Consider the following 17,669-nt stretch of genomic DNA (forward strand, 5'->3'; position numbering starts at 1 on the left):
CATAAACCCTGACTTAGGAATGAACATCCTGTTTCTCAGCAAGTATCCCCTACCTTGGGTTAACTAAAAAATTGTCCCATTGTTCCCTTCATGATATAGGGTGCAGCTGCCAATGCTTCTGGGTCTTCACCTGCCCAATCCCACCCTGTGAAAGTTACTCAGTCATGTCCAACTCTTTGTGAACCCATGGACTATACAGTCTATGGAATTCTCCAGGCCAGAATACTGGAGTAGGTAGCCTTTCCCTTCTCCAGGGGACCTTCCAAACCCAGGGATCGAACCCAGGTCTCTCACATTGCAGGCAGATTCTTTACCAGCTGAGCCACAAGGGAAGCCCGAGGATGCTGGAGTGGGTAGCCTATCACTTCTCCTGAGGATCTTCCTGACCCAGGAATCAAACCGGGTCTCCTGCATTGCAGGCGGATTCTTTACCAACTGAGCTATCAGAGAAGCCCAAATATGCCACGAGTGAGTGAGTGAGTGAAAGTCGCTCAGTCGTGTCCAACTCTTTGAGACCCCCATGGACTATACAGTCCATGGAATTCTCCAGGCCAGAACGCTGGAGTGGGTAGCCTTTCCCTTCTCCAGGGGATCTTCCCAACCTGGGGATCAAACCCAGGTCTCCTGCATTGCAGGCACATTCTTTACCAGCTGAGCCTGTAAGTATAATGAATTGATCCATTGATTTTATGGAGAAGCTTGTTTCATTTTTTGGTTTCAAGATACCATCTCAGTTCAGTGAGCACACTTCATTCCCTCCATCCTCCAACAGAGAGAAAACTGACAGAGTTAAGGCACATGCTTGGGGTTTACCATTCCTTAGAAAATTTAGATAAGACTTTACAGATGATGCAGCCAATTATTTAACTCAATGACACTTGATGCCAAAGAAGCTATAATCACTGGTTCACTTTTAGTATCCACGGATCACTTAGCTTTGTCTAAATAGAGGCCAAATATCAGTATCTCATGCTGATTCTATCCAGTTCTCTTACAAAGGTGCAGTTTTATTCGTAAAGCAGACTAGATAATTGACAGAAGAATCTTTGATAACTTGACACTTTTCTGTAAAGATAATGATAAAGCACAAAAGGATAGCTACATAGGTTCTAGCTGTTTCTAACCAAATTCTGTTTCCAACTGTGGCATCAGTGGGTATTTTGTTCCTTCATGACATAAGCCACAATTCTTACCGTAAACCCTTGGGAACTGTTTTTAAATAACTGTTTTGTAAGTTTTGGAGTTAATAACATGCACACACTGTATATTTTGTAATGGCCCCAGAATGCTCTTGTAATAAAACACAATATTTCTGAGGTAAAATATATTAATATTCACTTTAAATTGGATAAATAAATGCTATAAATAGCTTCTGGTTTGTTTAGAATGGGTTTTGCTGCTAAGTGAGTTGTGCCAAACCTAGATAAAAACTTAGAGATTTTTAGATTTGGGGTTACAAACAAGGGGTTATGGATTTATATCTGTGTACTTCTCTAAACCATTCAAAAATGAATTTATAGCCTCAATTCTTACTAATTTCACTGGGAAATTTGTCTCACACATTACTGGCCTAAAATATATTCCTTTCACACTTAAAATGCTACCTCTGGTCATTGTCCCCATTGATTGCTCACCATATTCCTGATGACTTTGTGGTTTTATTATTTCTGGCTATGGTAAGCTCTTGGCTTAGTTTCCTAAGAGGCTCAGTTTCCTCTTTTAGAAAATTGTACTTGGTCTTCTGCCTGGCACATAGTGCTTGCATCATTCAGCAAGCTTCCTTTGAAACTGTAAGCAAGAGAAGCTGATTCTGACTTAAGCAAAAGGGAACTTACTGGGAGCACAGTCAGCTCTCCTTATTCATGACTTCTGTATCCATGGATTCAATAAAAAAATTTTTGAAAAAAATTCCAAAAAATAAATCTTGAATTTGCCAGGTGCCTGCAACTATTGACATAGCATTTACATTGTATTTACACCTATTTACATGGCACTTTCATTGTATTAGGTATTATAAATAATCTAGAGATGAATTAAACTGTAGAGGAGGCTGTGCGTAGGTTATTTGTAAATACTATGCCAATTTATACAGATTTTGGTGTCTGTAGGGTTCCTGGAACCAACCCCACCCTCAGATACCAAGGGATGTGTAATTAAAAGAACAGTTGAAGAACCAGGCTTGGAAATGGCAAGGATAAGAAAAGCTTTTGGATTAAAATGAGAGCTATTTTACCTTGACTTAGTTCCACCTTTTAAAATTCTGAGTCACTTTGCTGAAGATCAAGCCCCAGGCAAGTCTGAGGGGCTGAATATGACTCAGGTGCCCACCACTTGGCTACATGACAGCCTGACATGTTGATTGACACTCCCAGCAAGCCTGAAGCCTGAGCAGGGGTGGGGAGTCACTCCCACACAGGAACTGGGGCTGCCTGTTACAAGAAAACTGCAAATGCACTCTGACGGCAAACAAAACAAACCTAAGGGAAGTCTTCTATTGATTTCAAAATACCTTCAGAGTATTCTTAATTCCTGGCTCTTTAGGGGTATGCAAAGTCCTCTTTTTTTTTAGGCTGTGCTCCTACAAAACTTATTTCATCCTCATGCACAGATGAGTTGTTTCCTCTAGACTTTTCTCAGCACAGGGGCTGGAGGCACTTGCTCATTAGATTTTATTCTCTCTCTTTACAATGCATGAGTTATCTTCAAAGTGATCTTTTCACAAGGAGTATTTGCAGCCAAGGCAACACTGACAGAAGGAAGCTTAATGATAGAAACCACCTCATTAATAAGAAATGCTAATCCTTCACCTGAAATCTACCTGGGAATAACAAGCATGTATCACATGGATCTAGAATCAAGAAAACGAAGAAGGCAAATGAATATGCCTTTTCCTCCTTCATTTACTGCTTAAGTTTTTTTAAAAAAGAATATTATTAAACTCCATAAGCCCCATGTTTCTTTAAGTGGATTTTTAGATGGCAAGCAGTTCTTCAAGTAGGCACTGATGTGTGCCCATCATCGGAGATTGAGTTGATAACACCCGCTTCTTACCTGGTATTCATACTCTGTAAAAGGCAGTAGTTCGACATCCATAAAGGAGCTTGAGCTTCCATTATAGGCTAGCACTGGTTTTGACTTCTCAGGCTGAGTTGCTATTTGTCTTCTGTACAATTCATAATATAAAACTTTTCCATTTGGTTGGAGGGGTCCTGTCCACAGAAGGGAAACGGTGGGCTGGAACCCCCCTGGAGCCATCTGCACCTCTAGATGGGGAGGGGGTTGCTGCCGCGGTGCAACCTCCAGGGTCTCTATGGACGTCCAGTCACTTGACACACAGCCCAGCCTGCTGCAGGCTTGGATTCGAACTTCATACCTTCAGGACACAAGGCAGAAATGACCCATTATTGGCAAAATCTATTTTCATGGGAAGAATCTTTAAAAGACCAAGTGTTTTCTGGGGGCGGGGGGGCGGGGGGGAGATGGATACCTTTATATTTATCCTTGTCTATAATGAGCCCTTTTCAAAGTCAACAAAGTCATGTTTCTATGGAAATTTTAGAGCATTTTCAAGCCTCTTGGCTTTCCAAACTAAAGCAAAGATCCTCACCTGTCTGGAAAGGGTGGGCACAATTCTTCCCTAAACAGGAACGCACAGAATCAATACACTTTCAAGATACTTTTCAGGAAAATTCTGGTACTCTGTAGAATTACTTACCACAGTGAGGAAGAACACAGATCTGGGGAATTTGAATGCATTTTCAGCAACCCTGGGCTCCTCCTCACTTTGCAGTTGGAGCTAAATGATTCCCCAGGAACAATTCCAGGTCAGGAAAGAACGTCCTGGAGTTAAGGTCTCTGTGGTAATAAATCCCCTCACCTGATACCCAACATCTTAGAACAGGCTCCCTTACACCACACACAGACCTTTCGGGGCCAAAGTTAACCCAGCTCCACACCAGATTATCAATCACGGAGACACCTTATCACCATCTAGTTAAACTCAACCAATCAATTATGTTTTGCCTCAGAGCTGGTCTCCTGCCACTGGGAAGGGTCTATTTACATATCAGGGACTTTTCCCTTTCAACAAAATGGGCTTTTGTTAGTGTTAAGTGCCTGTGGTTGCAAATAAGTGCTTTCCCCCTCTTTTCCGTGCCCAGCGGACTTTATGACACCCCTAATTTCCCCTCAAACCCCAGCCACCTTCCTTTCTCCCTTTATTTTATTTATTTTAGCTTCTGGCCATTCCCTCTTCTATTTCCTGCTTTACCGCCTCCAGACAATCCCCGCCTTTTGTTCACTTTCTTGCTCTTTCTGTTCCCCTCCCCCCTTCTTAATTACAGTTTTCTCTCTTTGGGGAATCTCTTGCTTCCCCTTTCTGCTCCGCCTCCCTTCCCCTCCTCCCATGTCCATCTCTGACATGACGGGCTGCCAGTTTACTGGTGAACAAATCACAGCTGTGAACAGCACATCAGACTTCTAAGTGATTCTGAGAATCAGTTTTGATTTCTCACATATGGAATATTTGCTTTCTGGATTATTTGTGGCGATTAAAAAATGCTGGGTCAGATTCTTTCTGCTTCTTAGAGCATTCCTAGGATCCTTCTTCCTACTGACTAGCTGGGGGTACCCAAGGAGGACACACTAATTTGCAGTATTCAGCGAATGTTAATCTGCTGGGAAAAGCCCAAATGACATAAATCCCAACATCATATAGAAGTGATATTCTGCTTTTATTTTTGGTGTATGATTTGATGTTTTTACTGTTTACATTCTATATAAAATTATTATAAAATATTGGCAACATTCCCTGCACTGTACATTACATCCATTTAGCTTCTTTATTTTATACCTAGTAGTTTATACCTCTTAATCCCCCCTTCATCTATCTTGCCCATCCCTTACCCCGCTCCTCATTGTAAACACAGTTTGTTCTCTGTTTCTGGTTTGTTATATTTGTTCATTTGCTTTTTCAGATTCCACATGTAAGTGAATACATACGACATTTGTCTTCCTCTGTGTGACTTATTTCAGCTAAACGTAATACCCTCCAGGTCTACCCATATTATTGCAAATGACTACATTTTTTGTTTATGGCTGAGTAATATTCCACTGATATTTTAAGTCATTTATGTCACTTACATCTTCAGTTACAGTGGACAGTCAAGGGACATCTCTCACTGTCTTAAATGCCTAAGTTTCTCAGAAAAATAAGATTTTCTTTTTTCAGGCTGGGAAAAGTAACCTTCTCACATCTGGAAACTTTTTTTTTTCCCTTAGAAATATTTTTTAGTAAGAGTTTCAAAAGGGAGCAAATTGATATGATCTTTAAAATGTGCAGGTACCAGTCATGTAAAGAGGATGCCAGGATAAAATGTATAGTTCTGCAGCTAGTATGCACCCTTTTATACCCTGCATCAGAGTAAGATAAAAGCCAGCTCACACAGCATGCGGATTAGCTACGGAAGATACCTGTGGAAGTTTTAATTACTGTTTAATATTTAATGTGACCCTAAATAATTGTCATGAGGAGATGCACAGGACTGCAAATGTTTCATTTCAACAGCACTATATATCAGAGATAATTGTAGGAGAGATCTAATCTGCATATCAGTAGATTACAATAATAGCTGAATTTTACGAATGGTGGTTGGAAATCAACACTTTTTTTAGCCTTTAATTTTTTTTAAGTGGTTCTGTTCATTTTACTAAATTTTAAGCATAAAATGTTTTTTATTACTCTTCTTGCTGGGGATTCATGTTACCTAAAATATGATGGGGAAAAAAGTCAAGCAATTCTTTAAGCTATGGGAAGAGCACCGGTGGTCAGATTCTTTTGTGTGGAAAGACACACACAGCCAAGCTCATCAGAGAGCCCAGAGGGGACCACTGACAAAACGTGAGCTGGCAAAGTGGCACTGTCCCAAGAAACTATGGGATCAGAGCCGAGGGGATCCTAAGGAGCTACAGAAATAGTCAGAGGAGCCTCACCATTCCTGGAAGACGTGTTGGATTCAATAAGAAGTGCTCTCTCCAGAACAAATTTTGGATCAGTCCAACCCTGGCTGGCAACAGCTCTCATTGCCTGCTACTTGTTTTATTGTTTAAAATAATACCTCCTTTTCCTCAGAGCCTAGGTCAGATAACCCCACTGGTGTTCTTAGAACTGCCCAGGGGCTGGCATGTTTCTGGGGGGACCAGACTCAGGGAAGTGATGGCATCTCTCCCCTACTTGGTTCCAGACATTGTGATGAATTGCAGACATTTCTAAACAGCTGACTCTCAAAATGTCACCTGCAAGACTTTTGCTCTCCAGAAGTTATGCAAGCAGCTTTGGGCTAGATAAGGATGTGGTTAGTTTACTCGGATGATTAAATGGATGAGGGGTTGGGAGACATCATACATTTTGCTCTTGGTCTTCATTGGAACTGACCAACGGTTCATGTAATAGAGACAGTGGCTTGTTCTTAGTAAACCCAGAGTCAGTTACTTACCTGTGAAATGGTTTCAACTGGTTTACCATGAACGACTGTGAACCAAAGGAATTACGAGTTGTGTTTATGTGTATGACTTTTGTTTCTCTTTCAAACAGCTCACGGATGAAGAGGGTATAGTTGACAATAAGACCATTTGTCCTTACTGGAGGGTCCCAGGTCACTAAGATCTCCTGAGGGCCCTTGGCCAGCAATCTTGGAGGTTCCATCCCTGAAGGTGCTGAGGGGCTGGTTCGATCTTTGACAAGTGGACTCAAAACACCCCCTTGGCTGTTGTTGGCCATCACCGTATAGCCGTACTCCACACCTGGGGTGAGGGTAAAGTCATGATAGCGAGTTTCCGGGCCAGTGTACACAATTGTTCCATCCCTCCTCAGCTCATAGCTTCTGATCTGGCCATTTGGGATTCTGGGCAGTTTCCAGGTGATTTCTATGGATTCTGAGCCTGTAACTTGCAGTTTTGGAGGGTCCATGTCCCGTGGCGGGGCCTCCATTGTCCAGGCAGATTCTGGCACGCTCGCTGTGCAGCCTCCGTTGGTACACGCCACCAGGGAGAAATTATACTGCGTGTAAGGCTGTAGGTGGGAAACCAACAGAGTCAGGTTCTGCCCAGCGAGATACTCCTTACCATCCACTCTGAGGAAGTACTGAGTGATCTCTCCATTCTGAATCAACGGCGGGGACCAAGATACGTTTATCTGAGTGGCGCTGATGGTCCTCAGGGCTGGAGGGTGGACCCCTGCAGGGGCAGCCTCAAGGGTTGTGATGCTGGTGGTCGTGCTGGCAGAGCAGCCCCCACTGGTGCAGGCTGTGACCCCATAGCTGTACGTGGAGAAAGGGAGCAGCTTCTCATCGGTGTAATTGAAAGTTACAGCATCAAAGCTGAAAGGATAAAGCACTCCGTTCCTCTGCAGCCTGTAGGACTGGATGATGCCATTAGGCTGTTCTGGAGGGACCCAGGCAATCAGCACTTTGGGGGGATTCACGGATACCTGGGCTACCTCAGGTGGACAGAGGCCGTCCGGAGGTGCCTGCCTGGTCTTCACCCCACTCCAAGAGCTGCAGGTGTGGCCAGCTGAGTTCCAAGTGCGGACTTTGTATTCACACTGCATCCATGGCTGCAGACCTGTGTCATTATATATAAATGTATTCCTCTCAGTATTAGATTCTATGAAAACAATTTTCTCATCAGCCTGGATTGTCTGATTCCCCCAAGCTTTTCCCTCGAAGCATCTGCGAATCACTTCATAGCGAATTATCTTTCCATTGGGTTTAATGGGCTCCGACCAGCTCAGCTCCACGCTGGTGGAGCCCACCGACTGGATGGTGGGAGCCGGCTGAGACTGGGGGGCGGCTTCCTCTGTCCAGACAGGCTGGGGCGCCGAGTGTGCACAGCCCGCCCTTGTGCAGGCCTCCAGGGTCAGGGTGTAGAGTGTGAAGGGGTCCAAGCGTCGGAAGAGAAACTGACGATTCAGGCCAGTGTATTCCAGGACCTCCTCACTGAAGACATTGTATGTCTGTAGGAAGATGGAAAATAAAGCATACAGGTTCTTGGCATCACTATTTTGTTACTTTTAATTTCTTTCTCCTATTCCTCATCTGGATGACCCTAACCCAGAAGGAGCATTCTGATATTAATTTGGGGAATGGGATCTTTGCTCTCCATTTTTCTTTTTAAGTTGGGTGTCATGTAAACAGTTCAGTCATGTCTGACTTTTTATGTGTCATGTAAGCATATGTCTAAAAGCAAAGAGTTACTGAACCTGATTCTTTGACTTAAAGAGTGCTCATGGGGTTTCCTCCTATTTTTATATTTTTAGAAGTGGGAATTAGTATTCCAATTCACTATTTTATAAATATTAAGTGCTTCTGATTTCATCCTGAGTAGGCTAACAGGGCATATCCACATTGTCTATCTTCTACAGTATTTATTGGAAAATGGATTATAATGCTTAATCATTGGTACTAGAGTGCCAGGGAAGAAAATGTTATCAATGTGTCTGTGTATAGGCACACATGTATGTGCTGAGGTACACATATATGTAATACATGTGTATAAAAACATAGATACGAGGTGACAAGGAATGGAAAAAACCACCCTATTTTCTCTCACCAGTTATGGAAAAATTGGTGGCTGCTTTGGAGCAAAATATTCTTTTGTTCTGGGGAAAACCATCTGAAAACTCATGACACAAATGTAGAGCACGTTTCCAACATCTAATACTCATTGTTATTCGGGGAAGAGAAGCAACCTAACTTGACGCAGATGTTCTTGAGTGATGGTTTCCCACCCTTTCAGGCTTCAGTACACCTGAAATACAGGAGATGTTCCTATACATGGTTGTGACCCTATAATGGGGCATCTTAAAATGAGATGGATACATATCCAAGTCCCTTGAGAGGCAGATCTTCCCACAGATTTTTCCTACAGAAGCTTGACTTAGGCTGGGTTGTTGATATACTTGAACGTTATTTAACATTAAATAACCTAGACTTGGAAATCTCCTTCTTGTTGGACTATTGTATATTGACGTGATTTTCTTGTTGGGGTCTCAAGACAAGATCACACTCCTGAGGGAAGGGGTATAGAGTATTTTCTGAAGGGAGTTCAGATTACATAATCAATTCGAAAGCCTCAATGATTATCCCCTCACACTCCATATTCACCTGGCAAATTTCTCAGTTCAGTTCAGTCACTCAGTCATGTCTGACTCTTTGCAACCCCATGGACTGCAGCATGCCAGGCTTTCCTGTCCATCACCAGCTCCCGGAGTTTGCTCAGACTCATGTCCGTTGAGTCAGTGATGCCATCCAACCATCTCATCCTCTGTCGTCCCCTTCTCCTCCCGCCTTCAATTTTTTCCAGCATCAGGGTCTTTTCAGTGAGTCAGTTCTTTGCATCAGGTGGCCAAAGTATTGGAATTTCAGCTTCAGCATCAGTCCTTCTAGTGAATATTCAGGACTGATTTCCTTTAGGATGAACTGGTTGGATCTGCTTGCAGTCCAAGGGACTCTCAAGAGTCTTCTCCAGACCCACAGTTCAAAAGCATCAATTCTTTGGCACTCAGCTTTCTTTATGGTCCAACTCTCACAACCATATACGACCACTGGAAAAACCATAGCTTTCATTAGACGAACCTTTGTTGGCAAAGTAATGTCTCTGCTTTTTAATATGCTGTCTAGGTTGGTCATAGCTTTTCTCCCAAGGAGCAAGTGTCTTTTAATTTCATGGCCACATGAAGCAAATTTCTAATTAATGCCAGATTCAGTTCTCCCTCTCAAACTTATCTTCCAACTGAGTTTGGACAAAAACAGTCAAATATATTGACTGGGGCCCTGAATATTCATTGGAAGGATTGATGCTCAAGCTGAAGCTCCAACAATTTGACCACCTGATGTGAAAAGCCAGCTCACTGGAATATACCATTATGCTGGGGAAGATTGAGGGCAGGAGGAGAAGGGGACAACAGAAGATGAGATGGTTGGATAGCATCATCGATTCAATATACGTGAGTCTGAGCAAACTCTGGGAGACAGTGAATGACAGGGAAGCCTGGTGTGCTGCAGTCCATGGGGTGGCAAAGCAATGGACATGACTTAGTGACTGAACAACAAGGACAACAACATATTGACTGGTCTCATTTTAAACTTATTACTATAACTTTTAAATAGATGATTACCAACTATAAAACCATATGCTTACTCTCTCATTTTCCAAAGTGATTATTTCATGTCTCTCCTTGCCCTACTAATGGCCAACCCCTACTGTTGTTGACATGACCACATATTTGATTGAGGAAACTAGAGGCAGGCAGAAAGGAATGTTCTCACACTATATATTATCACCACCATATGCATGTGAATCTAGACACACACTATTTGCCTCCCTTCCTTTTATTATGGATAAAGTATTTCTGCCCCCACTGAAGACCACCAGGGCCCTGGATCCCATGCCCTCCTCCTTCATACAGATTTCACTCTTACAATTACTCTCATTATTTCTTGCATCACTGGTTTATCTCCCTCTACTGAGTTACTTCCATTAGCGTTTAAATGTACTCTAGTATCTTTCATTGATTTTTGAAGAAAATTTCTTGACACCATAGCCCCCTGGCTCGTGCTCCATTTCCCTGCCTTTCTTTCCATCCACACTTCTTTGAGGAGTTGCTACACTATTTCCTCAAAACATCCCGATCAGGTTCCCCATTTTACCACTTGATTTTCTTGTCAAGACCACAATGACCTCATGGTTTCCAAATATAGGGTCACATCTCTGCCCTCTTTTACTTATCTCTCTACACCATTTGGCACATTTTCTCTTCCCTTTTGGGATATCCCACTCATCTATTTTTCCTTCTCCCTCACTTGCCTTGCCAGATCCTCTCCCTTCTCTTGACCTCCAAATTTTTGTTGACCTCCAAATTTTTGTATTCCCCAGGGCTTGATCCCAGGCTCTCTTCATCTCCAGTTATAGTCTCTCCATAACTGATCTGCTCTAGGACCATGGGTTTGAACATTACCCATCTGCTCATGAATTCCAAATATATATATCTTCATGAAGCACTCTTGAGAGAGTTCTAGACTTGTACCTCCACCTGCCTACTTGTCTCCTTAAACCTGCACATCTTCCAGCCTTACCTTTCTGGTCAATGACTCAAGATCAAAATCCGTAAGTCATTCTGAAGTATTCCTTTTTCTTCACATGTCACTTTTAGAACATTAACTAATACCGTCATCTCTACTTTCTGAATGCATTCCCAGTCCACCCACATTTCTCTACCTGCACAACTTCCACTGGGATTCAACCCACAGTCAATTCCACCCTGAATTCTTAACAGACTCCAAACACCACTGGTCTTATAGCCCATTTTCTACCTAGGAGCCAGAGCAATTTTAAAAAATATAAATTTGATTGGGCTATTCCTTTGCTTAAACACTTCTATAATTTTTCACTGCACTCAGAATAAATTCTAAGCCCCTGATCACAGACCACAAGGTCGAGCACAATCCACTCCCTACTGATCCCTTGAACCTCTTGTAGTGTCATCTTTCTATGCCCTCCCCGCCTCCCCCAGCCATTGCTTCACCCAGACTGGCCTTCTTTCCCTGATGTGAAGACACCAAGTTCATCCCTGGCTTCAGGTCTTACATTTACTGTTCACTTTGTCTGAAACATTTTGTTCTCGTATCTTCACATGACTGCCTCTGTCTTATCATTCCGGGTTCAGCTCAAATGTCAACTCAGTTCAAATGATCATCCATTCTAAAGCCTGAGCAGGAATTATTACATTATTCTGTTTAATTTGCTAGTTCTGTTCACCACTCTCTGAAGATCTCTGGTCTATCTGTGTACTAGCTTTTTGTTTCACACACACACACACACACACACACACACACGTAAGGTCTGTAACATCAGGGCTCTTGCCTGTCCTGTTCACTCTTGAATAATTGCCTGGCACTTAGTAGAAGCTCAATAAATATCTGGCAAAATGCAAATACAGGTATAAGAAGTAGATATTTTTATTGTCAATCATTCTAGGAAAAGGCAGATGTTGGGACGGGAAGCAAATACTCGTAATCAGGGGTGCCTTGATGGGTGTGAGAAGAGAAACTCTTCTTTCTGCTGGGAACCTTAGAGTCGTGGCTTGGATTTCAAGGCCATGTTCCTAAGGCTCAGGCCTCCCGTCCCAGAGTTGGTGAAGTCTGGCTTTGTCACACATTGCGGGCTGGGAGAAAGCAGCTGCTTCTGCTGCTTGTAGGAGGCCTGGAGGTGGGCAGAGAAGAGCCAGAATACCAGGCGGCGAGGGTGTGGCCCATGGGAGCGGACCTGGGCTGTGAGCTCTAGTTATGGCTCTAAGTCACTGCTGTAAGTAATTTCCTGCCAGCATCCTCCTTGTAGGGGTTTCAGGGAAGCTTTACTCAAAGGCATAGCTGAGTCTCAGCTGTTCTCTGTGGATTTAGTGGGGAAGTCTTTGCCACCCTGACAGACAGTGGTCAAGGAGAAGCAGAGTGTCCATGAGAGGTGTAGCAGATGGAAATTCTGCAGCCCCAGCCTGCACAAGGCAGTTGGTGAGGGCCTGAGTAGTGGTCCAGGGCAGAGAAGACTACGGGCTGAGGCAGTAATAGGTGGACAGCTGAGGTGCCACTACCGCTGTGGAAGAAAATCAGAAGGGAGATGAGGCTGTTTCTCATGTGGGTGATGCTTCAAAGCATTCAAACGTGGATAACAATGGAAATGCAACCTCATTTGGGCTCACAGACTGGTGAAGCCTGGACTATATGTGATATTAACAAGACTTCACCTCCTGGCCCCATGGGGACATCGGGGACTTAGCAGACATGTGGGGCTTCCTATTTCCTGCTGAGTGAGCTCCATTCAAAGTGCACATCAGAGAAAGGTTGAGCAAAGGGCCGGGCAGGACCACTCAGGACATAGTAGGAACACAGTCATGTGGAGTTCATTTCTGGTGTGACTTCCTAGCTTCAAATCCCAATTCGATCATCGCAATGCTATTGAGCCTTGGACAATGATTTAGCCTTTATGTGCCTGATGAGATTTAATGATACCTACCGAGTAGGGCTGATGTGAGGATTAAATGAGATAATCCACGGAGAGCACTTAGCCAGCCTCGGGTTCACTGGAAGTATAACACGTATGAGCTAGTTTTCTCTGATCTATGATTGAGCGCCTGGAGGAGCTATCGGGAAGAATTAACCAGCCTGTGAAGGGAGTGTTCCCGCAGTGACCTGATGGCATGTCAGGGCTCATCTATTTATCTGAAGAACACCAAACACGACCACATATCCAGAGTAGACTTTACCTTAATCACACCATTGGTTCTCGCAGGCTCCGACCACTGTAGCAGCAACGCCCGCCCATTCTCTTTCTGCTCCACTGTGAAGTTGCTCAGCCCACTGGGGGAAGATTCGAGGGTCTGAACCAGAGTCCAGGGGCTTGAAACTTCTCCTGCCTGGTTTGTGGCCACAACACCAACGTGATATGTGGTGAAGGGTTCCAAACCAAATAGGTGGGCTTGATAGCTGGTTCCCTGGAAGAAAATGAACAGGTTAGTTTCCTTTTGGTAAACTGCTACCAGTGGCTAGAAGGTCATTCTCTAGACAAGGTATCTCACCACTGGCAGCACAAATAGCACAGCAGAGCTTTGAATTATTAAGAAAACAATATGGTGTTTCCTTGTTCTTCACACGTTAAATGTATTACCTAATGTTGTGTGATTTCATACACACACACCTCGGATCAGATAGGATCTTTGCTTTTCCAGAGCTTGCAACCCAAGGGATGTGATATATAATTACAACAATACAAAAATCTAAGATGTTTCAGGTCAGTGTCTCATCCAGCTTATGATGAAATCAGTGGTACCAAGTCACATGGCAAGGAATGGGATAATCTTAAGAGTCTAGAAATTGAACCCGAGCAGCCCTAATTCTCTCTCTTTAAACCCCAAAACTATTTTTTTTTATATAGAAAACTCTCCCCATCTCTCCAGTATCCTCCTTCATTCTCTTGGTGTGCATATACATTTTACAAAGGCAATAAAATAAACAGAAGAAAACAACCACCAACTGAACTATAAATGCACAAACATCCAGAGAGCAGTCTACTATTAATAACTGTGAAAATCACATTTGTTAAAAACGTGCTAACTAAAACTATTAAATTTACCAAAAATAACTGTTAGCTAGGTTTTAAGTGTTTGGTCTTTGTTAATTTAAAATTAAAAAAAGAAGGATAGCACAATGAGTTATCCTCTGCTTGGAGACCAGCATTTACTATATTTTGCATAATTAAACTGCAAAAGTGCTCTTTCCTTAGGATTGGGCTGGATGGAAATACCTGTTTACAAAGAGAAATTATGTCTGCAAATGACCAGTAATGTGTGTATAGGTAAACACACACACACAGACTCTTCCTGTTGTGTACCTATTGGGTGTGGACAATCACAAGGAACTTTTTACTGGTTTAGTAGGATATTTACACTTAATGGTATGTGAGGTCAGCTTTGGTTTATTTGATGCTTAAATGTGACAGACAGTCTCCAATTGTCTCTTCTTGGTGGGCACAGGAGGAGGAACGTGAGGTGAAGAAGAGAAAGTTATTTCTGAGAGTAGGTACCAGAGAGAACCAAAGTCATGTGTATGGAAATTCTTTTTGAGGGCATCCAAATAACATTTTGAACAAAATTTAGAATAATTCTGAAACAAATCCAATTGAACCACTTTTCAAAAAAAACCTGGTAAAACAAAACCAAAACACTGTGGAAATAATTTTTTACACCGTTTCCCCACATTCTTGGTGATAAGTTTTGTAAGTTTGTATGAGTTAATGTTTATTATGTGTTAAACACAAGCAGAGGAAATATAATTTCCTTTACTTATCAAAAACTTGTAAAGTCAATTTTCCTGTTTCAATAAGGTCCTATTATGATATTACACGCTAACCTCTTGAAATCTTTTAATATTTAAACATTTGCTAAGCGACCAGACTCTGAAACAAATTTTACAGAAATACTAATTTCTCTTTTTTAAAATATTAAAAGTTAGATCATAAATATTTAAAACTTATTTCTCCAACAACATTGGATTGGCCTTTTAGATAAATATAGCACAGAACTAGAATGACCATAATGAATATTAAAGCTGAAGATGCTACAAGTCCCGATTACAAACATTCTTTTCTGATAAATGATTCCTTTTCTGTGGAAATAGGGCAAACATGGGCAAGATTAATAATGCAAAAAAGAACAATTCTTTGTTCAGAATATTCGGTAATAGATGCCAAAAAAGCATCAGCTCCAAAGCAAATAGTAATCACCTCTAACAGATTATATATAAAAAAAAGGTAGGCTGCTGGGGGACATTTAGAGATCCTTTTGTCATAAGAAACATGAAAAGCATGTGGGCTATAAAGCAAAAACATATGTATATTGTCAATAGCAGCACCTGCTCAATTACAGTTTATTTTAGAGCTGAGAATTCCGTTCAGCCCCTAGATGGCAATACTATCAAACACTTTTGGTACCAAGAGTGCTCAATGATTAACAACCAACGTTCAGTCATCCAACACACTCCAGGCAACCATTTAAAAAATAACAAAACTGATTTCATTATAGATTCTTTTAATAAACATTTATAGCCAGATCCTTAAAAGCAGAAGTACTGAAAATGCTCTGGCCTCAAAACCTCCACCATCTAATGTGGAAATATGACCTGCAGGTCTTGAGCTGAAGTTCATGCATGCCTGACACAGAAATGTTTAGATGTAGACTCCTACAAAAGGTGATTACAGACGCTGTTTTGCTTAATTTGGTCTATATATCTTCTTAAAAAATAGAAATAATCATGTATCATAAACTTAAAGGAAACACGAAGAATTTTTATATCATAAATTTATACCGATGACAAATTCCCATATGATGTTGTTATTTCCACAAAGTTACAAAACACACACACACATACACACACACACATGCTTTAAATAAACCTCAGTGGCGGCCACGCTTTCTGTCAGTACTTAGTGAAGTTTATGTAAAAAATAAGGAAACCTTAAAAATCCTTATAAATTTATCCTGTGGTAATAACCAAACCTCAACACCAACAGATGTTTCGGGAAATCATTTATATCATTCTTCCCTGAATGGATTTCTAACCTCAGAGTTCTGTAGTTTAGAATCGTACTATAAAATCTGGGCACTATAAAATCTCTGGAGATTGGGTTGTGCCTTGCCCGTTCATTTAGTTACTTGTGATTTTCCTTAAATTCAGAATATTTGCTTGAGCCCTGTGGATCTTACATGCTTGGGGTTCCTTTCCTTCCTTTGGGGATGGAGCAGTCTATTCATTCCCCTGATTGGGAAAAGTCCTTATTAAAAACCATCTTCCTTACTTCTACTTCTCTGCTGCTCCTTTCCTCCTTCCCTCTGGAGATGATCTTAATTCAAGGCTCTTCCTTTTTTCTCTCCGTTGTTGTCATTTTATTTCCCTTTCCAGTCCTCCTGATTTTTTTTAGATATACATGTTTTTGTTACTCCTGACTTCTGGGCTACCAACTTATACCTGCTTCCCTTTTGTCTTTGCCCCATCCATGTTTACATCCACAAATGTACCTATTTTAAAAAATTCTAGAAGTGTATTAACCACTTCCGTTAAGCAGCAGATGAAAAGAATGATTCAATAAAGGAAAACAGAAATAATCTGTTCTCTGCAACCTAATACTTCCCATGAGATTTACGCTTTTTGTTCGTAATCTGATATGTGTGAGAGTTTAGCATCTGGATGAGTTTCCCTAATGGCTCAGCAGTAAAGAATCTGCCTGCCACTGCAGGAGAGGCAGGTTCGGTCCCTGGGTCAGAAAAATCCCCTGGAAAAGGAAATGGCAACCCACTCCAGTATTCTTGCCTGGGAAATCCGGTGGACAGAGGAGCCTGGCGGGCTACATTCCATGGGGTCACAGAGGAGGCAGATACGACTGAGGACTGAGTGACTAAGCAACAACGACAGCATCTGGATACAAATCAGTGAGTCCTTTGATGAGACGTAAGACAAGACTCTCTGGAACACTCTGCCGGTTGAGGTTCTGCGGGCAATTTGAACTACATTTTAACCTCTCAACTCTGCTCCTGGGGCACACGAAACTACTTGGAGTCTTTGCCAGTCTGACAATTTTACACCATCTCCTCTGATTATTTTTGATGACTTGAAGTGCCCCAAAGGTGGCCATGGGGTCAATAGGTTTATGTAGGTTGAAAATGATCAAAAATTACCATTGATCTGTAGCTGTCAATAAAAGGCTGCATGGGGAGACTCCCTGCACAAATGTTTAAACTGCATAAAGCAACCTAACTTAGTCATCTTTGAGTCTATTGATCTGATGATCCAGCAGTTTCCAGAGCCTTCCCTCTGGTCTTTAAGGTGGGTTTTCACTGAACCCATTTTCCTCGGCCCTAAAGACTCTTTTTATTCTGCTCCTGGCAATGACCTAGAGCAGTGACGTCTGGGCACTGCTGTGCTCATCGACTTTTACGTGGGCTTATTATATTCTGGAAAGGGTTAACTTTCCTGCTAAGTCTAAGTCACTTCAGTCATGTCTAACTCTTTGCAAACCTATAGACTATAGCCTGCCAGGCTCTTCTGTCTGTGAGATTTTCCGGGCAA

At 42.1% G+C, this 17,669-nt stretch overlaps 1 protein-coding gene across 1 annotated transcript in view; it reads right to left on the minus strand.

Annotated features, from left to right (window-relative positions):
• USH2A (usherin) overlaps positions 1–17,669 on the minus strand; it is an 890,339-nt gene that overhangs the window by 72,106 nt on the left and 800,564 nt on the right. The window contains exons 62-64 of the mRNA XM_043922807.1: positions 13,316–13,543; positions 6,495–8,011; positions 3,052–3,373 (exon numbers count right to left, since the gene is read on the minus strand). Coding sequence (XP_043778742.1) covers positions 3,052–3,373; positions 6,495–8,011; positions 13,316–13,543 — 2,067 coding nt within the window. The remainder of the gene's footprint in view (positions 1–3,051; positions 3,374–6,494; positions 8,012–13,315; positions 13,544–17,669) is intronic.

Source organism: Cervus elaphus, chromosome 14 (genome assembly GCF_910594005.1).
Source record: "Cervus elaphus chromosome 14, mCerEla1.1, whole genome shotgun sequence".
NCBI lineage: Eukaryota > Metazoa > Chordata > Mammalia > Artiodactyla > Cervidae > Cervus > Cervus elaphus.